Here is a 24,077-nt window from a genome sequence, read left to right on the forward strand (position 1 = left end):
CCTATGTCCAGTTTGACCCCGGACCTTTGACCATGTGACATCAAAATCAATAGGGGTCATCTACTTCTTGGGATGTACCAGTGTACAAAGTTTGATGTCTGTCAAGCAAAGGGTTCTCAAGATATTGAGCGGACAAGGTCTTCCTATGTCCAGAGTAGATTGACCCTTAACCTTTGACCTGAAAAACAATAGGGGTCCTCTTCTACTCATAACCAACCCACATACGAAATATCATTACGATCAAGTGAATGGTTCTTAAGTTATTGAGCCAACAACATGTGGTCTACCAACCGACAGACCGAAAGGTGCAAACCAATATGCCTCTCTTCTTCGAAGGGGGGCATAAAGACAACTGATGAGGAGACTTCTGATTTATCTAGTATATGATCAAACCTTTGATGTAAGCTAAAAATGCGTAAGAAAACACCCCCATTCAGTTTTGTGTATACATATTATATATCAAGGGAAAACTTTTGTCCTGCTATGTTGGTATTTTCTTCGCCTATATTTCCGTATGTGCAATTTAAAACCCCAAATGATATTTCATAAAGCCATGTTAATGATTGATGGAAAATTTGTGAAAAATTAGTGACAAAAAAAGTTATGTAAATAGTTGCAAGTGTAAGCACCGATTTCTCTCCAAATCCAGTTCGTTATTGTATTCAATTAAGAAAACAAGATGTGTTGTGAAACACAAATGCCCCCGATAATGGCAAATTCCGAAGATGGCCAAGGTCACAAGGGCAAATATCTTGGTACCAGTAGAAAGATCTTGTCAAGAGAAATACTAATGTACAATATGAAAGCTCTACTATTTACCATTTAGAAGTTATGACCAATGTAAAAAGAAAATTAAAAGTAGGTCAAATGTCAAGGTCAAAAGGTTCAATACCAACGGAAAGGTCTTGTCACAAGGAATACTCATGTGAAATATCAAAGCTCTATCACTTATTGTTCAAAAGTTATTAGCAAGGTTAAAGTTTTCAAAAAGTAGGTCAAACTCCAAGGTCAAGAATGTTGGTACCCACGGAAAGGTCTTGTCACAAGGAATACTCATGTGAAATATCAAAGCTCTATCACTTATTGTTCAAAAGTTATTAGCAAGGTTAAAGTTTTCAAAAAGTAGGTCAAACTCCAAGGTCAAGGTCACGGGGTCAAAAGTGTTGGTACCCATGCAAAGGGGGCATAAAAATATAAAGAGACAAGAGCTGAAACGAAAGGATAACTAAAGAGCAAACATCGAGGACGCTGTTTCTCCGACAGCCCCCCCCCCCCTCCCTTCCGAAGGTGATACATGTGACATGAAAAAGACACTCTCCGGCTGTGATAAAATGTCTCTACAGTTTCTCTACAACAGAGACAAAGGCCCACGTCCGCTTTTGAAATATTGCACAGGTGTTCTCCATATCAAAATATCATTGCAAAATAATGTTTTATGTTATCATTGTGAACCCTTTATCAATTCTTATTCATATTAAATCCATATTATTTGTGGAGTCGTGATTAAAATTAATTTCTCTGTTTTGGAAAATTCCCATGTTTATATACTTCTATTTTAAGGTAGTCAAATAAAAATTTGCTCAGACATATAAAGTATATACATATTGAATAATTCTAAAACTTACGATCACATGTTTTGAAAAATGGAATCTAGCATGTGTACATGCATAATCTTGAGTCTTTGAACCTTATTTCAAATCAATCAATCATTTTTTTTTTCGAGTTGCTTTGAAAAGGAAATATTACAATAAACTATATAAAAATATCGAGCTCCCCGGCATACTGGAGAATAAAAAAAATAGCAATAAAAAAATTAAGGCATAAATAGATAATATGACTACAAGCGCGAACCCTCTCCCTAAGTGATATAGCTAGAGATGCTTGTCTCTGTCTGAAACATATTGGCGCTTTCCAGGAATCGACTCGTGTCTGATCTCAGATAAAGGGTGTCGTCTGATCACGTGACACACTTGTACACTAAAATGGAACACTCCCTTTGGTACGAAAACCTCATTCCCAATTCTATGGTCACAAGGATATCGATTTTACGACACTTTTCAGCTTTTACGCTGACGAGCTGAGGATGCGATACCTGATCGTTTTTCAGGGCTTAGACCGGCTAAATTATGAATGACCGGTTCAAACACCAACAAAGGCAGATTGTTTGAACAGAGTCCGAAGCAGCCTTGGTAGGTCAACGATAGGTATTTTATCGTAATATGTGCGTGAAATTTATATTTAAAAAAAAAAATCTGTGAGCTTTAAGTACACGTCATGTACTTCAAAATCGATTACGTTTTCATGTTTCGAAGCAAGCTATTTTATTTTGGAAAAAAATTCATTTAGCTAAGTAACTTTGCTTCAAAAGGTTTATTTTCTGGATTAACTGCTCACTATAACATAATTAGTGAGCATCAATAATAGTGTGGATCGAACGAATATTTGTTTCACTGTGAAACAAAAGAGGTGTCAAATCGTGACCTGTGGAATGACATATACCTTGTCGCGCTTTGTCTTATATTCACGTAGATTTCACGAGGATGCATATATCTGTAGAATGGGGGTGGGGGCGTTCAGTGTTGTCGCTTGTCTGTGGTCTTGCCAACGTTCTTGTTGCAACAATAATTCTTATGTATAAAGTTGATTATTAGATTAATAGGTAAAATTTCCGATTACTTATACATTCTCTCCATATACCAAATCTTCGTGAACTTTCATAAAAATGGAAATCAATGAATTTGCGGTTTACATAATAAAAAAAATGTTTGAATCTTCTAGACTCTGGTTTGAACACCTAGCCCCACACGGTCACACATTACCGAACTTGAATTCACACAAGATAGGGGTGTCTCGTATACAGCCGCCCTGCTACTCTTGAACAGAATTCGTTTTAATTAATTTCCTGTATATTCCCATATATTGATTGATTGTTTATTGTTTAACATCCCACTCGAGAATTTTTCCCTCATATGGAGATGTCGCCATTGCCGGTGAAGAGTTGCAAAATTTAGGCCTATGCCCGGCGCTTACAGCCTTTGGACAGGGAGGAATCTTTATCGTGTCACACCTGCTGTGACACGGGGCCTCGAATTCTGTGGTTTCATCCGAAGGACCGCTCCATTTAGTCGCCTCTTACGACAAGCAAGGGGTACTGTAGACCCATTCTAACCCGGATCCCCACGAGATTATATTTCCATATAAAAGTTTGATCTTCTATTGTGCTCCCGGAGCATCTGCGATGAAGAAACTTGGATTCGTTCTACCTGGGGATGCTTGTATATTGATATGACCAATCATGGCCCTGCTGTTGTTGACATGAAGATTTAAAAAAAAATCATCCCTAAACATGTATATTCTATCGTAAAACTTTGATCCCCTATTCTGCCCCCTCCCCCTCCCCGGGGAGTCATGATTTAAATGAACTTCAGCACTACCTGGAGATGCTTACACCTAAACATGACTAATCATTAACCTGCTGTTACTGAGATAAATATTTTCTTTATATGCTCCCATGTAAAACTTAGATTCCCTACCGTGACCCCACCCTACCCCTGGGGACCCTGATTTGAATAAACTTGAATCTGAACTACCTGGTGAGGCTTGCATATCAATATGACTAATCATAGCTCTGTTGTTCTTGAGAAGATTTTGAAAGACTTTTTCTATACATCCCCCAGGTAAAACTTTGATTACCTATTGTGGCCTCATCCTACCCCTGGGAACTATGATGTGAACAAACTTGAATCTATCCTATTCTATGCCTGGAAGCTTTTCATGTAAATTCAAACTTCTCTGGCCCAGCGGTTCTTGAGAAGAATATTTTTTAATGACCCACCCTATGATTACGTCCCCTTTGAAGGAGGGACGGTACTTCACTTGAATTAACTTGAATCCCCTTTACCCCAGGTTGATCTTTACCAAGTTTGATTGAAATTGGCCCATTGGTTCTGGAGAAGAAGATGACAATGTTTACAACATCAACAAACAGACACCGGACAAATATTCTACATCATTTTGTGTTGCAAATTTTGAATTCACCGAATGCTAGTAATTTATAACTATCGAAGCGAAGTCTCAATGCTTTCTCTTTACAAATCGTAGGTAACAAAAGTTTGAATCATAATGAATAAAGTACCACATAAAAATAACTAGTATTTTCCTAAACTTAGCAGGTATATCCTTTCTACTAAATTCGTTTATATATACACTTTCCTTGCGAATGCTGCGTTCGTCAGACATGCCCACTAAGCACCGGAACTTTTTGACATCCAAAGTTATCATAATTGTCTTAATTCAGTTGTACACTTTCATCCTGTGTTTTTTCTCTCAATATTTCTGATTCAAAATTGCGTGCATTGGTAATAACAATTGATATTAGATCATAAAAATGTGAACTCATGAAAATATGGCCACTTGATTAAAACATACTTATCTTTGGGAGTTGATTTAATCATCAGATTAAACATATATTTATGGTTGTTCCCCGTCTACACGGTCATTGGCATCGAGACTGTCTACTCTCTCAAACAAGTAAGACCCATAAGCACAACATTAAACATTGATCCTTCTCAAATACCATATAGAACTGTTTTCCATTATTTTTTTCAGTGACCTTTTAATCTCTCCTGAATGACGTAAATTGAATACAGCAAACAATGTACCAGTTCTTATTCTTTTTTATAAGTCATAAAGACTGCTATTACATTAAAATGCAGAGAAGCACAATATAGTTTTAAAACATGTTTTCTTTACCCTATGTACATGTACATAGGTATAATTATACTAGACAGAGACATTTCACATTTAGCCTTTTCAAAGTAACCCTTCTTAGAATTGGAATTCTTAATATCATTTTGTCACATGTACCTCTACCCAGTAAATTCAAAACTTGTTATATGACAAGAAAATCTACTTATCATATTTGAAAATGATACCTTCTTTAGGGGTGGATCTATGGTTGGTGGCGGTGTCGTCAGATAGGGCCGGACTTCCGTCTCGACTTCCTGCTGTGCTATCAACACTGGACATGCTTTCCTGAAAATAACGACTTTTGAATTCTACGTTTTCAATGTGACAAAATATCTCCATATTTCAATATTTTACTTTATAGAATTCAGCAAAACATCTGTTGATATCATTTTCCATCTCACATGACGCATTTCTTTGTCACCTGCCAGTTTTACTTCTTTAAGCTTTACATGTTGTGTAAAAAAAATTTGAATCGAAATTCCAATAACAAGAAAATAGAAATATCTGATGCGATGATACAAGAAATATCTGTAAAGTTTCTTTCATTTTTCATAACGTAAATTCCTTCGTGTGTATATCAAGAGACGGAACTCGACTTAAAAGCAATGACATCAGACGATCGACAAATAAATTTGTAGATCCACCTACAAATTCAACATGCAAGTCAATACTTTAAGCGTCAGATTTTGTTTTTAAATTGAAAAGGAAAACTTCCTCATGATTTCGATCCAAAGTTGTAACGCCAGCATCGGTTTAGCCAGTACATACTCCTAAGAATCAATATTTGTGCGACACTGATTCCTGTCTAAATCTTTAACCGTTCAAATCCCGAGAACATACCTAGCTCAGTATGTATAGGTTCACGACACCGAACCTCTTCTCTTCAATAATATTTTTTTTAAAATACCATCGCGTTTACTCTGTTCATCTCTTTTGGGTCCGTGCTTGACAACAGGAGGACAATGGGAAAACTGTGTAGCGGATACCCACAGATATCAAAACCTGTCAAAATTTCATACTTCGCCCCGAAGCGCACCTCTTGTTACTATGCGGAGATGAGGGCAACAGCTGCAAAATGCGACACAGAGGGGACCCCTCTCCACTGTCAATTTACACGGGACCAAATCCTCTAAAAATCAATAGGGAGACAAGCTCCAGTGCCCCCGTGCTCTCTCAGTGAACAAAATTCTAATATATTTGTTCACGGTGTCGTCTGTTTTTCCGATAAAATTTGGGATGAAGAGAATAAATATATTTTGGTTGTCATGAATTATTAAAAAATGGATTCATTTGTCACCACGAGGTTTTCTAATAACACTGTATATCACTATTGTTTTCCCTCTTACCTGTACCCATTCAAGCTCCATTGTTTTAAAGATGATTGATATAGCACCATTATCTTACCTGTATCGTGCGTTTAATTAATTGAAGAAAGGTGGTCATTCCCTAGGACTAAACAACGAATAAAGAGAAAAAAAACGTCACCAGTGCATAGTATATTAGCACTATCTACGAAAATCCCCAGTCCTTTGCAGATTCCCTGAGATTTGTCAATAGATTCTAATTTTGGCACGCGCTGGCTCGCGCCTTGTGCCTGTCAGCCATTTTAGTGGTCCTTGTGAACAATAGCCTTCGTAAAATACAGTGACACAAACAGGGAAAATCAATACAAGGTAATACGAAATATAAACTTAAGATTCAGGCACATCATTTTACCGTTAACTAAAACATAGGTGAGATTTACCTCCACTTTCGGCTTTTCGCTCTTGTTCCCCCTTTTAGACATAATGTAACCAGCTACGTTCCTCTTTTCGCTTCCAAGTGGCCAATCCCGATGCTGGTTTGCTAATAAGAGTCAAATACGGGGCACTCTCAACAAAAGCGCGTGATAGCTGCGGCGACGGTATTACCCGATACTTAAAACAGAGGACTGATGTGTTCCTATCGATCCATACACCTGGCACCAATACGAATTTTATGGGGCATTTCAAGGTGAAAATCGAATGATGTAGGAGAGACTTGCTGCGAGAGAGCGAGGCCTCTATGCTGAATCCATTAGAGAGGCAAGAGACATAAAAAGTAGTTCCAATTCCGCTCCAAATTCAGAGAGAGAGGAGAGTCTGAGACAATTCCCCTATGATATCGATCGCCGAGAAACGTGTGGGAATAACGGCAGTTTTCCAAATATTCAACAGGCGGATTCTGTGAGTTCCTTTAATATTGCTTGCGTGACAGGAAGGATCACTGTACCCCATTAGCAACCTCGAACCATGAAAAAACATCGAGAGAGGAACATGGTAGGCCTTACTGAGCGGGGAGACCAGATATTGATCGGGCCATACGGCATCTGCTTCGCACCCCTCAGCGCCCTGCAGCACCTCTGTAGCTATTGATTATATGGTTATTTAGACCAGGATCACTGGATTTGGGGGAATTAGCTTTTGTCAACTCTGATGACCGTGAATAGTTGACAACTCTGGGGAACTTTCAGATGGCGAGAGCGCGTCTTTGTTTAAATCCACCGCCCTAAATCAGCACAACTTCCATGTATATTCCAAACCACCTCTATTGTTTTAAGTATAGGTCTGATGTTAATTTGATGTTTCTTTAGGATTAAGTTGTCGTCTGACAAGTCAGGGTTATACCGAGCAGGTGTCGGCATTCAATTTACCTACACCTTATAGACACAAATAAAAGCGGCAAATATCTATATAATGGTGTAAAAAAAAAAAGAAAAAAAAAAGACTTCGACATTCGGTTTGTATATACATGTAGAGAGGAACTGCACTAGTGTGAGCGTCACGTGGAAATTAACGTGTTTTGTCAAAATCCATATAGTTTTGATGTTTCAATTTTCTTTTCGTGATATGGAAATTTCATTCTTATTGTAATATAGACATGCGTACAGATTAAAAAAAATCTTCCTTTGAAATTCCACTCAAAATACTATGTCAATACAGATGTCTCCAACAATTTTTGTATCGACATTTAAACTTTAATGTGTTGATTTAAAGCTGTGAAGATCCTCAATATTCACACGTTTTTTTGTTGTTTTTTTTTACTGCTGTCACTTGCAAATTATGGGTTAAGTTTTGAACTGTATGAGAGAGAAAGAGAGAGAGAATAAATCTAAAGCTTGAAGGTAGGTATATGTATACATAGTAAGTACCGGTACTCATTGTGCAGGAGAGAATTGTACCAGATGAAAAAATGTACTGCAAATTTCGATACTTTGTATGACGTATTTCCTCTTTCCAGTTTGTACTTGATTCGTTGTGTGATGTCAAGTCCAGCAATTTTTAATCTTAAATTTTCCCCTATGATTATCTCTTTTTTATGCCCCCATAATCGGAGATTCGGGGGCATATATCGTTTTGGTCTGTCAGTCTGTCTGTTTGTCCAAACGTAATTTGGCTATAACGTTTGAATGAATGGTGATATGACTTTCATATTTCACATGTGTAAGATTTTCTTTTGTACCCAATTTTTATACTCATTGACCTTGGAGTTTGACCATAAATCAGTGTTTCACAAACACACTTTGTTTCTTAATTGAAGGTTATCATTATTTTTCACAAGATTCTTGGAAAATAATTGCTCAATCAAAATAACACGAGGTTAAGAATGTAAATATTAGTTTGCTATGCACGTGATCTAAAGGGGCATCAGTTACCAACTAGTGGAGTAAATCTGAACCATGATTAAAAGATTGGACTAAGTAAAAATGAATTTCAGAGTCTACAAAATTGCGACTTCCGATTGAAATTTGTGTAAATTATAGAAATTGTTGATAATAATTGTGCCCATTATATTTAGATGATTACACAACAAAAGGTTGAAGGATGTATAGATTTTAACATACGTGTATCATTGTTGGATTTTATGTAAGCTGTTTTAGGTAATAATCTGCAAACATTACTTTGTCAGTTAATGCCACTAATTGTGTAAGGAATAAATGTCTGGTTTGTTTATATTATGGGGGAGTGTTTCATCAATTGATATGCAAATTACTCCATTAACAAACGAAACATTTATCATCATATTATATTTTGTGATAAAACTATTTTTAGGCTCTAATCTAAAGTTGAAAGGTCACTTGCATGTCATAGTACTTTCATTGAGAACAATGAAACAACCACCCTTTTATTATAGACAAAGCATTGGTGAATGTAGGTATATTCATGAAGTGATGTAACTTACAAAATTATCAATATATCTTTTTTACGATGTAAAATAATATGTTGCGTCAAAGGCGTGCCATTTAGTACATTAAACGGATTATATGTTGAGTACATCATACCACCTTCCGCCGACATATTAACGTAGATGGTTTTCAGATTTTGATTCATTCAAATTAAAACACGAAACAAAATTCTTGAGATCATCTTTCTTTTTTCTTTGTTTCGGGGTCGTCGGAACGATGGTACAATGACTACCAAAGAGTGGGCCAGGCAAATTGGAATTCTGTGATTAACCTTCTCTTGTCGTTCAGCCTGAAGATGCGAAGGTGTGAGGGAGCCGATGCGAAAGTGTGATCCTCGCACTTTTGCCCTTTCATTAAGTTGTTGTTTATCAAGTTTGTTTGATAAAATTATCATGCCAATGTTGTTATATGGATGCGAAATATAGGGTTTTGGTAATAACGATGTTATTGAGAAGGTGCATTAAAATTTTTGTAGAATTCTGTTGAATCTGAAGCAAAGTACGCCAAAAATTATGATATATGGAGAATTGGGCAGATACCCATTAGATACCTATATCAAAACCAGAATCATAAATTTTTGGGCCAATATTGTCAATGGCTAAGAAACCAAATTGTCATATCTATTTTATCAGCTTATACATGTATATATATAAAAAAAACATTTAAATGGTATCGAAATAAAATGGATAAAAAATGTTTAAAGCATTATTGATGATTGTGGCTTAAGTATTACATGTATATGGATATTCCAATATGTACAAAACAAAAGGTGGCTCGTAAATTCATTAAAACAAAAATTATTTGATCAATTTCAGCAGCAATTGTTGTCAGAATGTAATAATAGCAGCAAAGGTAAAATTTACAACTTGTTTACAAATTCTGAATTTAAATGTCAAAATTATATCTTATCAAAATTTGGATATTTATAGAATACGTAAAATTGCAAGATTCAGAACGAAAAATCACCGCTTACCAATAGAAACTGGGAGATGGTCTAGTATTCCCACAGCAGATAGAAAATATAATTTGTGTTATTCCGAAATAGGTGACGAATTTCATTATATTTTTTCATATGAAAATTCAAAAGACTTTCGAAACATGAACATACCGCAAAAATTTCATCATATAAGACCAAATATTTAAAAATTTCATGATTTATTTTCTTCTACGAATTTTAAATTGCTGTTGAATTTATCTAGATTAATTGAAACTATAAATGAGGTGGTCAACCCTCCAAGTTGATATCAATTTGCCAATTATATTTTGTAAAACATGTATTCATTTTTGTAAATGTATATATGTACCTCAACTCGCATGTATATATAAATTTTAGTGTGATTGTCTATGTATTTCTCTATGTCATGTTGATTGACTTATGAAAGTAAATGAATTGAATTGAAACACGTGGTTGATGCCTTGTTTCTCGTGATCTGAAGTACACTAATACTGATCTGATTTCACGTATGCGTATCGACAACTTTTTGATTGCGACGAAAGCGAAAAAGTATATATGAGGGCGAATGATGGATAGTGCGAAGGCGCAATATTACTTTCGTTCCATTGCATTAGTGTTTGCACTCCTTTGCCCTCGCTGCTATCGCTTCGTCGCCTTCGCAGTTTCCCTCTTTCGCATCTTCGCCCTTAAAAACGAAGGAGGGCGTTGTCTGACCGGAACACGATAATCAACATTCCTTACTGTATGTCGAGAAATACTCTATGATCAATAAAATTATATTTCTCTTCCATTAGTACCTTCACGTTTTTCATTTTCATTTTTCTTGGTTTGGTCAGTTTTAGTAGGGGGGGGGGGTAGTCTGATGAAGTTTATGAAAATTTAAGATTACCTTATTTCAAAACAAGAGGCCCATGGGTCTTAATGGTCACCTGAGTAACATGCAACAATATTCCATGATTGCCGCTCTCTGAAGCCTTAGTAACTAGTCAAAGGGTCATGAATTCCACAATGACTTTGGTAGAAAGCTACATACTTTTTATAACGATACATAAAGTATCTATTCACAATACACAGAAGTAGAAGTTAAAAGAGATTAAATGCATTTTCACTAGGTATCCATTTGGGTGGCACTCTATTCCTGAGGCCCTGGGGTAGAGAATTTCATAATTTTGGTAGCAGCTACGTGCTTTTTATAACTATACTTGCACTATTTTTTTTTTTTACAATTCATAGAAGTAAAAAAAAAAATAATTCTCACTATATACCCATTTGGACTCGTCCAAAATCCTGAACCACTAGCTCATGGGCAGTGAGATTAATTTCACGATTTTGATATAAACAGTTACTTGCTTTTTATAACGATGTATACAATATTTCTCCACAACACACAGAAATAATGAAGACTGTTTCTAATATCAAATGCATTTTTACTACATAACCATTTGGGCCCCACCCTAGTCTGACCCCTGACCTAAGGGTTACAGATTTCACAATTTTGGCAGAGGGATCCATGTTCTTCATAACCATACATGGAGTTTTTCTTTAAGCTGTGCAGTGTTGAAGAAGATTTTTAAATTCATATATTTTCAGTATATGAGCCATAAAGCCCAGCTCCTAGCGTCAGAACTCCTGACCCATGGGTCATTAATTTTACAAGAATGGTTGAAATTCTCTTTTCATTATTACCATGTACTCAGTTTGGTTGTTTGATTTTCAGGAGTTAATAAGATTTTTTTAAAACAAATAACCTTTTCATTATTTGAGCCATAAAGCTCAGTTCTAGCACCAGGAGCCAAGAATTTAACAATTTTGGTAGAAACATCCCTGCTCAGCATGACCATATATGTATATGCAGTTTGTCTGTTACATGTTCCTGATAAAATACTTTCAAAGACTGTATAACTCTTATAAGGTTTTGACTCAAGCCCTAGTTCCAGGTCCCCATACCCAGTGGCCACGAATTTCAAAATTTTGGAAGAAGCTAATTTTTTTTAATATTATTACTATATACTCAGTTTGAGTTTTTGATGTCCAGATGACAAGAAAAAGTTTTTTTTCAAAGGAAGTGACACATTTTCACAGTATGAGCAATAAAGCCGCACCCTTACTTCAGAACCCTTGACCAACGAATTCCACTTTGATAAAGTTTTCTATTCTTATTAGTTTCATTGTTTGATATCTATATTAACTAAAAAAGTCCATCCTAGCACCTGGAGCTCTGCCTAACGAGCCGTGAGATTTACTATTTTGGTAGAGGCATTCTTGTGCATACTGGCCACAATGACTTCACACTCAGTTTATCAGCAAGAAGTCACAGAGTAAAGATTTCTAAACATTACACCATCTTTAAAGTTTTTTCCCCTAACCTGTACGCTACAGGAGGGCAGTGACCTCACAATTTTCACTCCTCTTTGCCCCAAAGATGTTCCATACCAATTAATGAAAAATGACCATGCACTTACAATGAAAACGTTGACTGTGTACAAATAATAACGCACGAAAAACGACCAATCACGATAGGTAACCTAAAATATTTTTCAATATTCTTTTGTACAGGAAATGTAATACACTGTAAATGTACTGTTTTTGACTTTTAAAGTATCCAGTATAAGATAAATGTTTAACGTCCTGCTCGAGAATATTTCACTCATATGGAGACGTCACCATTTCCGGTGATGGGCTGCAAAATTTACGCCTATCCTCGGCGCTTACGGCCTTTGAGCAGAGATGAATCTTTATGATACAACACCTCCTGTGACACGTGACCTCGGTTTCTGCAGTCTCACCCGAAGGACCGCCCCATTTAGCCGTCTCTTGTGATAAGCAATGGGTACCGAGAACCTATTCTAATCCGGGTCTCCACGGGATGGTAGATGTTTGGAGTGGAAAGTTAACGTAGGTAAATATTTAGGGTGGATGGAATGCTAACCTTGGTAGATATTTAAGGTGGAATGTTAACCTTGGTTGATATTTAGGGTGGAATGTTAACCTTGGTTGATATTTAGGGTGGAATCCTAACCTTGGTATGACGTTTGGGAGGATGCAATCCTAACCTTGGTATGACGTTTAGGGTTGAATGTTAACCTCTGCTGTATGTTTGGGGTGGAATGTTAAACTTTGTAAACGTTTTGGGTGAAAGAAGAACAATTCTCATGCTGTGGCCTTCAAATGGACATTAGAGATACATCGACGACGCTTTATTTATTAATACTCACTTTAATTTATACGTCGGTTTGATATACCTCATGGAAGACAACACCACAATCTTCCATATCTGCTTCATATTCGGTTTATATTGAACATCGACGTAACTACTCAACTTTATGACAAACAACATGACTTCAGCGCTTCTCCATCGTCAACTTCCCATATCTATGTAGCAATATTCCATTATCACCAGCATCTGGTGTTTATATCTCTCAACTGATTCGATACGCGAAAGAATGTTCTACGTATGATTCATTTTGAAATCGAAGCAGGCTAATGACAAATAAGTTAATATTACAATAATCTCTTTTAAAGACGGTATTTCGCAAATTCTATGGTCGTTATAATGCTCTAAGCTAATTCAACTACTTATTAGATCGAATGCTGCTTGACGTGTTTCACATCGATTGTTAGGCCGTTCTTTACATATACTAAAATTTTGACTACGGATTACTTCGTTTACCTGATCGAGATATAGGGTTCACAAAAGGTTTGTCCGATCAACAGGGGATGCTTACTCCTCTCAGGTACCTATTTCCAACTCAGGTGTTTCCAGGGATTCTTTATGGGATTTATGATATTGCGCACTGTTCGTTATCTTCCATCTATTTCATGCTTACCTTGTTTTATATTTGGGATGGAATGCTGAGATTGTTATGGCGTTTGAGGTAAAATGTTAAGCATTAAGGAACGATTCTTGAAATGTATTCGTGCAAAATGCAAAACATAAAGCCATGCAAAGGGACCGTAACACTGGCGGCTAAGATTGTAAAAGACCACATGGGCAACACTTCTGCTCACTGGTTTGTCCACGCAGAATTCATCCTTCAATCCTTTGCAAATTATGATGAAATCTTTTTATGTCTTCAGTAGAACTTATTTAAATTAATGTTTTATAAGAACTTTTGAAAAAATAAACTCGCTCCAATTTTGATAAGTTTTCAAAAACTTTTATATCAGTAGTTGTTAGCGATACTTACACTGTAACCAATACAAACAATTCACCTGAGAGAAGCAGTGCTTTCGCCGATACTTGTAATATTTACATTTACCGCGACCGGTGTTGTATAGTAGCCTCCCCCGGGAAATAGCTGTATAGTAGTTGTTCCCCGGAAATATGGCTGTATAATAGATCTTCTCCCACGGAAATGTGGCTATATATATATGTAGTAGGATTTTTCACCCTTTTATAGCCAGATGACCCCCACCCCCCTCCCCCACTCCCCGCCCCGAAAAACCTACTATGTAGTAGATTTCCCCCTCTTTTCATTCCGGTTACGTTTACGGCGGACCATTCCCATACATATTTTTTCTATTCTGAAATTAATTCTTTTCTGGCTATTCAGTTCTTTTATATCCTAAATGGAGAGTTAATTTCCGAATTCCCTTGATTGGGATTTTTGGAAACATTTATTATTCAACAAACATCATTTCATTAAGTCAAATGTTATGTAAAACAATCATATACATGTATTCAAAATGCAAAATTAGATATTTCATACTTGTAAAACAGCACCTACTAGTATTTAGGCAATTCAGAATTTGTTAGTTAATCAGATAAGTATTTATCGTAGGATGAATCAAAAATGTCTCTCTCCATTTGATTAGCACAAAAACATTTCATACAGATCATAGTGGAGTAAAACTTAAATTCTAAAACTCTGTTGATTGCCTATCCTTGATTCCCCATTGCCGCTACGAAGGAATCAACTCACTCTCTCGCTAGACGTGATTCTTAACACCTCATTCGGAGAAGTGGTTTTTTCCCCCAATAAATTAGAGGTTTTTGTGAGGATACCCTCTCCCCAATTGTTCTCCGGTCTTTGATGGATTGATAGATGTGAACATGTTATCGATGTAATCGTAACTATTCCAGGCGGTGCAACTCCCAACTGTACTGTCAGTACTTTGATTTATACCTATTCGTTTACAAACTTTTTCTCCATAGATGAATTTATGTTGAATCTGACAGATGGACTACGTCATCATATTTTATTCCCATACGAAGAATATTTTGGAAAAGTTTTTGATTTTTAGCATGCACTTCTATAATCTTTTTAGCTCACTTGAGCTGAAAGCTCTTGAAAGGAAGTTTTTTCTGATCACCTGTTGTCCGTCGTCTGTCCGTCTGTAACCTTTCCACATTTTCGACTTCTTCTCCAGAACCACTGGGCAAATTTAAACCAAATTTGGCACAAAGCAACCTTGGATAAAGGGCATTCAAGTTTATTACCAAACTTGGCACAAAGCATTCTTAGATTAAATTTGTTTAAATGAAGGGCCATAGGGCCTCTACAAGTAGAGATAATAGCGAAATATTGACTTTTAAAAATCTCCAAAACTAATGAGCCAATTTTAACCAAACTTGGCACAAAGCATTCTTAAATTAAATTTATTGAAATGAAGGGCCATGAGGCCTCTACAAGGGTTAGATAATAATTGCATAATGAATTTTTAGCTGTTACATTTGAATTTTTTCGGAATCAAAGTGTTGGTATAATGGTAATTTTGCTCAAGCTTGTTTATTGCTAGGAACTGTTGCTCATGTGACCGATGTGGCCCATGGGCTTCTTGTTAATTTTCAGTTTCAAAAAATGTGTGATAAAATCATCCAAGTGTTAAAATTGTGCCCTGCACTTGCATTCATTTGCGTTTCTCTCTGATTTGTGGAATATAGTTTGGCAATATTCTTTTACAAAAATGAAAAAAGCGACTATTCTTGAATGTTTCAAACTCATTTCTAGTATGCAACTGGAAATCCTAAAATATTCATTTAAAGATGAATATATGATATTCGCTAATTTTCTTTCTAATTTGTCTCCTTGTCAATGTTATACCTGTTATACCAATGTTATACGTTTCCAGGTCCCAGGATCATGAAACATCTTAAGCTTAAGGTAGTACTCTACATCGTCATAATGGCTGACTTCCTTTAAAAACATGGATGAAAAAATCGATATTAGCAATATTTGGCTTTTCCTTTGCGATTTAAATACCTAGCCGAGTAGCTCAGTAGGTTAGAATACCGACTGCTGACCTGTAGGTCGGAGGTTAGAATACCGACTGCTGACCTGTAGGTCGGAGGTTAGAATACCGACTGCTGACCTGTAGGTCGGAGGTTCGAGTCCAGCAGGGGTTTTAATTTTTTTTTCAGATTACCTTCTATTAAAACTGTATTTTTTGACAAAATAAAGTAAATTTGAAATTTTTTAACTTCAAAATATTATTGTACATATCCTCCACTTTTCATCTACGTCAAATTTCTCTGGTGTAGCACACCTCCTTAAGTCAAAATCTGAATATTGTGATGAAATGATTGAGAAGTCAATCATTCCAAAATAAAATTGCTATTAAATATTGTTTCATTGAATTTCTAGTGTCTGCAAATTGAGAGTTTCAGTTCAAAAGTAATGGATATTTTACAGGTGATTGGAATTTTGACTTAAGTCTGAGTTTGTTACATGATCCTGGGGCCTAGAACACAAATTACGTAACTGTTCTCCGATACAGTTTAAAATACCATTTAAAATAAACATTTTTAGGTCACCTGGGTCACTCAGGTGACCTACTGTTATTTGTCTGCATTCGTCGTCGTGCGCTATGCGTTAAAAACTTCTTCTCAAAAACTATTTGGCCAATTTTTACCAAATTTGATATGTAGTGTAACATCTGTAGGAGAAGGGGACCAGAAATTTTAAATGTCATGTACCCCACCCCAAGGGGCCTTAATGTTGGGGGGGGGGGGGCACAGTAAACTTAATGCAATTCTTTTAAAATCTTCTCTACTCCTAGGCATATGAGCCAGAAAACCTCTACCAAATTTGTAAATTCCATGACCCTCGGGGCAGGGGTTCCTGTGTTTGGGCGTGGCGATATTGGTCATAAAAGGAAAATGCATCATTCCTTTAAAAATCTTCTCTACTCCTAGGCATATAACAGACAAACTGAATATATAGTAATGATTGGCAAGGAAGCCTCTACCAAAATTGTAAATTTCAGATCCCTGGGGCAGGGGCTGTAGTAATGCTTGTATAGTTAAAATACATTTAGTATTTACAAATATGATTTTCCTTTATTCAGAATGAATTAAACACACATAAATGTATAAAAATCACAAGTTATCTAACAAAATTGTTTATTTTGTAAACCAGGTTGCAGGATTTCAGGAGGGGAAGAGGTAAATGGTCAAAGAGAGTTAATGTTGATGATGCTTAAAATCTCATATTAAATTCCTTTGATATTAGATGAAAACTGAATAAATGTAAAAGATGAGGTGATCAAGATGCTGCCTATACCCGAGTACTATTTTGGGGAAAGCTTTGCTGGAGGTGTGTGTGACTGAAATCCCCTCTATTAATCTGCCAAAATGTATTGATATATTGCACATTGAATGCTTTTGTAAAGAGATTATAATGCAGTTTACCAAATGTGTGTGTGTGTGTTTAATTATACTATGGAATTTTTTTTAAAATTTCCTATGTTTTATACTTTCTCAGTAATACCGTAAAACATATCTCTAAAATTTGTCTCTATGAAAATACATGTATCTGCATTCAAACTATCGGCAACATACACTTTTCGATACTCAGATCTATGCAATATCAATATTTGTTGTACAAAGCCCGACTGACTTTCCATAATATGTTTTCTAAAATCAAAACCAAAAACGTGAAGGGGGTTAACCCTGCTAGGGATGGGGTGGGGGGGGGGGGGGGGGGGGGGGCTACTATAGAAAGGCTTCTATATAACACTGGCCGCAGTAGTGTAGTGATTAGAGCATTCGCATCGAAACCGGAGGACCCAGGTTCGCTTCTCGATCCCGATTCTGCGTTGAGGTAGCTCATTACACTAACATTTTATCTAATGATTCATTAAAACACCTCTTATGAAGTATGATTTCACCACTGAAAGAGTGATACAAGCTCTCAAGAATTTTATATGAATTTTTTGTGATTTATTTCGGAATAATGAAAAGGGTGCTTTGTTTGCAAATAAGATACTCTGGGGGGCAAATTTCGCTGTGATTTGATGCATGATATGAATATCTAAGAAAACATGCCTAAACGACTCAGATAGACGTTTTAATTTTTTTAATAAAAAAATATCTATGAAAATTGAAAACATTATTTGCTAATATTTTTTTAAATCTACGGATAAAATCTTCAAAAAACATGCACAATATGTTTGGCGGGTAATGTCTGCACGATAAGTTTGGCGGGTAATGTCTGCACAATAAGTTTGGCGGGTAATGTCTGCACGATAAGTTTGGCGGGTAATGTCTGTACGATAAGTTTGCCCAAACTCCCCGTCGAGGCCTCATTACGTCACCTACGAATAGACCTCTCCTCAAACTTCCACCAGAGTTCGTTTGCTCACAAACCAAACTCTTCCACTTAGGCATTATGGGATAGCGATTTCTTAGGCCGCGTATACTGTGACGTCACTGTAGAATGACGAAAAACCATAACGTCAAACGTAAACAACTTTCAAAACAAGAACGTAAACATCAAGTTCATTACTTTACACAATAATTTGAACATAGTCTCCCTACTTTTTAATGATCTTTTGATCATTTTATGTTTAAAATAAAATCCATACTTTTATATTAATGCTCTTAATATCAATATCTTCAAACTTTTAACTGCGAACTACTTCTTTAGTGTAATTTGTCTACGTGATAATCGCGGACTCACAATATACAAATCTGTATATTGTGGTGCGTCACATAGGAGAGGTCTATTCGTAGGTGACGTAATGAGGCCTCGACGGGGAGTTTGGACCTCTCCTATGTGACGCAGCACAATATACAGATTTGTATATTGTGAGTCCGCGATTATCACGCAGGCAAATAACACTAAAGAAGTAGTTCGCAGTTAAAAGTTTGAAAATATTGATATTGAGAGCATTAATATAAAAGTATGGATTTTATTTTAAACATAAAATGATCAAAAGATCATTAAAAAGTAGGGAGACTCTGTTCAAATTATTGTGTAAAGTAATGAACTTGATGTTTACGTTCTTGTTTTGAAAGTTGTTTACGTTTGACGTTATGTTTTTTCGTCATTCTACAGTGACGTCACAGTATACGCGGTCTAAGAAATCGCTATCCCATAATGCCTAAGTGGAAGAGTTTGGTTTGTGAGCAAACGAACTCTGGTGGAAGTTTGAAGTTTGCCAGGTAATGTCTGCACGATAAGTTTTCCGGGTAATGTCTGCACGATACGTTTGCCGGGTAATGACTGCACGATAAGTTTGCCTGGTAATGTCTGCAATAAGTTTGCCGGGTAATGTCTGCAATAAATTTGCCGGGTAATGTCTGCACAATAATTTGCCGGGTAATGTCTGCACAATAATTTGCCGGGTAATGTCTACACAATAATTTGCCGGGTAATGTCTACACAATAATTTGCCGGGTAATGTCTGTTGCCGATTTTACAGATCACTCTATCCTTCCATTGTTTTTATACCTCATGATTTCAAACTACGTAGACATTTATCTCCTAATGAATATGAATGAACGTTTAACGGCTAAGAGGCCGATTTCAAACCAGATACATTTATAAAGCTTCAGGGCTATTATTGCACTAACCATACAACATCGATTGTCTTCTTATTCACGGTCCCAGTCTTATAAATTAAAACTTTGGCTAAATCCTGCTTTCTCTTCAACATAAATTTACAAGCTTAACATAATCCAAGCCCGCAATTCATTTTTGGAATACACAAAAGTGTCGGGTCTATCAAAGTGCAATGCTAACAAATGTATTCGATTCCAATCCTACAGCAATGGAGATAAATTGTTGCATCCAGAAAACCCCTATGTCAAACCACCACGGCAAACATTGTCTGCAATCAAGAACGGATCAAATCACATTTATAAATGAAGAAGTGGGGGATTTAGAAAATGAAAACCGTGCTCTGTTTTCGTGTTATATATGAAATTTCAGAGCAGGGTTGAATACGCACCGCGACAAAGCACAAACTTCTGACGATGTCTTTATAGCAACAAGAAACCAATCACACATTGAATGGATTATCAATTTCGCTTCGCTCTTATATGGGCAATTGTTGGTAATCTGCATGTATGATGACACCTTTTAAACTTTGTTAATTGGATGGACGTCATTCGTAATATGACAAAGGCGTTCCACGCCCTATATAACAACGGTCAAACAAAACCACATTTGTACAAGTTTCATGTTCGGATATTTCATAGGAGGAGTAGCATTCCAAATATTGTTTACATTGTATTCTGGGTGTAATAACATCAGTATTTTTGCATTTTGCAATGAATCGATGGATAAATCTACATTTAGTAACATCCGCCATTTCGTTCATTAAAAAGAAAAAGTCGTGGACAAAGTCACTCATCGTATATATATGGATATTCATTAGTCTCTCAAAAATCGGACAAACGCTGTATAGGAGTAACATTTTGTTCTTCAGAGAACATGCAAATAATCATGGCATATGATATTGATCACTGCTCGTTATCTTCACCTTTCATATGAAGGTCTTCAGTCTGGTCCTTGTCTTCTAAAGCAAACTATCGCCAATTCTTTCTCTTCTTTCATCAGCCACACCCCACCCACCCCACCCCTTCTTAACTCTAATCAGAATGTCATCTTTGCTAAGTAGACCAAAACAATGCGGATCAAGTTTAAGGTGGTACTTGTACAAACGCAGTATGTCATGACCTCACACAGATTTCTAGATAAAGGCTGACTGGTAGTGTAACTCGTCAGTCTGACCCTCCAACTTCCGGTTCTCCACAAACGGAACATGTTTTAAGGCATTTAAAGAAAAAGAAAACTTATGAACTACCATCCTACAGGTTGGAATACTGGAACAGATATTTCATTTGCAGTTAGTTCATGTTTGTCTAAAATGTCCAGGTGTCTGCGAAAGAGGAGCACAATAGACACTAAAATGACTGACATTTCCTGATGTCAGATCTGTTACTGTCGCTGACACAGTGCCTTCTGAACAGTTGCCTGATAACGATGGTGTTATGACAATGTGTTGCTGATAATTGCGATCACATTCAAGGACAATGATTTCTCCTTTTTTATGATTGAAATTATGTTTTTTGGGGGGACTATTTAAAGACTAAAAGTAATACTTGCGCATAGCTGTTTTGATATTCTGATATTCACTGTGTCAAGCCGCAACGGCAAAATAGTTTGCAGTTAAGAAAGAATCATATCAGACATGAAAACCTTGAAAACACTTATTTATTACAGGGGTTAAAAATTCTTCAAGCCCGACGTCCTGGATCAACAAATTCCGTATTCGGACTCGACAATTAGAAATACCGGAAGTCTGAGGGACTTGCCTATTAGGCCTATATTGTATAAATGATTGATGAACGAATATTTCAGGGGAAGAAATATCTGAACTTGTTTTGAATTTCATAAACTCTATATATTTTTGTTTTATAGCATGCGACACGTCTAGATAGATCACATAAGACGCCAATTCGGATTTGTATATTCTGCTTTGTTACAACCCGTGAATACATGTATATGTAGTATCTGATTTAATAGCGGCGCTAGGAGTTTGTTAAACTTTAGATTTACACGATCGTTGGAAGAAAGAGTTACTGATCAAAACAACAACATTTTTCCTGAACAATTTTCCTGTCATCGGTAAAATATAAAACTTGAACTTGTATATATTACTTTTGAAAACGTTTGACGAGTTCTCAATAGTAAAAACAAAATGAAATTATAACAATCGTTGATTTTAATGTCTGTAATAAAATTATATTTTGCATGATATTCAAATCCTTTCGAGGACTTTCATGCTGGAAAATGAGTTAATTACCGGTTTTAAAACCGGGCACCCTTCATTCTACTCTAACTATAGTCACTGGCCACGGATTAAAAGAAAGAGATGATGATGAATTTGACATATTTGCAAGTGTCAAATAACTGGCACCCTATAGTGATTGGTGATGTATTAGGGAAATAAAAATGATATTATTTGATTTAAATTGTGTTTCATGTTAGATATGAAATGTCAAAGAAGGACTGACTGTATACGCTCTGTGGCAAAACACAGCCTTCTGAAAACTGTATTGATTCAGTTTAACGATAACTGATGAGATGTCTGTACATTTTTAAACAAATTCTTGAATTTTGTTTAAATGAATAAATCTAATAGGGGGTTAAATGTAACTCTTCTTAGAACTTTTAACAGATCTAAAGTACCCAACCTGCTGTAGGTATACATTGATGATCTGTCGACGCGACTTTAAAATCTTGTTTTCTAATCGACTTTGTTTGCCGTCTTTCGTAATTTGCATGGAAGCATTCCACACCCGAGAAATCACTGCTAATATGATTCCTTCCTGGGGGAAAAGTTGCTGCTGTGCTAATTAGGTGATTCAAAGTTAAAAACAATCACTTCTCTTTGGATAGGATTTGTTATTTTCTCAACTTAAATTGATTTGGTACACCGAAGCAGAGTGAAGAAATGTTCGTGTTCAAACATAACACTTGACTCATCTGAGTTGGAATCGCAGACGCTTCGGATGATCGGCAATGTAGCCCGTCAGTGGTCAGTGTAAACCACAAGACCCACAGAAATAGACAATTTATTTGGGTATTTACTGAGAATAGGAACTTTGGTACGAAGTTACAAACCGCCAAGCTACTTTATTAGAATATAGGCATCCCAACTTTCACATGTAAGAACAGGAACTGTTAACGACGCATTGTGCTTTATCATCGGTCCCCTAGGTTGCTTACAAAGTTGGTGTTTTGATACAAAGGTCATACTTAATAGATGCAATCATCTTTTACTGAAAAACGCTAATTACATTTACTGCACAAATCAACTGTTAGCGAAACAGAACTTGTAAATTCCCTTATTTCTGATGACTAATTCTATTCAAATAGTGGGACCCCCCCCCCCTCTCTCTCTCTCTCTCTGGTACACATACTTATACATGTAGTAACCGAACTTCCAAAGAAAGAAAAAATATGGACGAAAGTTCCAGTGCACAGTACTCCAGCCTGGAAGAGGTTCAGCGGCGACATTCTTATTTTATGTTATCATATATTATACATATTGTTTTCATTAGAGTTTATTTTCGTCTTACGCTGATATACATGTATGAGGAGTTAACCGATACCTCTTACACACAGGAGTACAGTGCATAGGTATTATGAATTCTGTTCACGCCCACACATTTTACCTCGTCAGTTGCTCCAGTGTCCATCGCGATGCCCTTCTGTTTCATGTGATTTAAGTACGTCTGTGTGATGGGAACTGTGAAGTCAATGATGGGTGGGTCCTCCATGGTAGTTTCCGGTTTATAAGTTGACTCGCATGACGCTACATTGTGACTTTCATCCGATGACGTCATGTGCATTCTCTTCTGACAGTCGGAGCAGGACATGAGGAACCGAGTGACTGCCTCTCTTGGCAAAAACGCATAAGTCTCCGCAATCTGAAGCAAATAATTTGTTTAGATCGACAGAAGATCCGATGCATCTCTGCAAACCAAGGATGTTCGGACCTTTACGAACCAAAAACCCTTAGATTTCACAGATATATTTGAAGTGTCACATTCATTTTATATTATGAATGATGCTTGGATGTGTTAAGGTGATTTTTCGTAAACATGTCTGTGTAAAAAATTTTTTTTGGATTATTCTCAACATTGTATGTTTCATAAAAAACCCTTTAGCTTTAGGGTACCTGTAAAGTGCGAAACGAAATCGAAACGAAACGAAATCTACCGAAACGAAACGAAATTTAACGAAACGAAACCCACCGAAACGAAACAGATTGTATGATCGAACTCTTTTAATTATAATAATTGAAAATGGTATCTTAGGCCCCTGTTAAAGTTTATACATATAAATAAAATTCGCCTCCCCTTTGATGTAGGCTTTCGGCTTGACTGATACAAAGTTTTAAGAGTTGGAAAGGGGGGGGGGGGGGGGGTAAGCA

The 24,077-nt window shown here is 36.4% G+C and overlaps 1 protein-coding gene across 4 annotated transcripts in view; it reads right to left on the reverse strand.

Moving 5' to 3' along the window:
• LOC125669481 (nucleolar protein 4-like) overlaps positions 1 to 24,077 on the reverse strand; it is a 50,090-nt gene that overhangs the window by 9,314 nt on the left and 16,699 nt on the right. For all 4 annotated transcript variants that reach the window (XM_048904011.2, XM_056162060.1, XM_048904009.2 and 1 more), the window contains exons 3-4: positions 23,317 to 23,571; positions 4,935 to 5,034 (exon numbers count right to left, since the gene is read on the reverse strand). In XM_048904011.2, coding sequence (XP_048759968.1) covers positions 4,935 to 5,034; positions 23,317 to 23,571 — 355 coding nt within the window. The remainder of the gene's footprint in view (positions 1 to 4,934; positions 5,035 to 23,316; positions 23,572 to 24,077) is intronic.

This window comes from Ostrea edulis, chromosome 4 (genome assembly GCF_947568905.1).
Source record: "Ostrea edulis chromosome 4, xbOstEdul1.1, whole genome shotgun sequence".
NCBI lineage: Eukaryota > Metazoa > Mollusca > Bivalvia > Ostreida > Ostreidae > Ostrea > Ostrea edulis.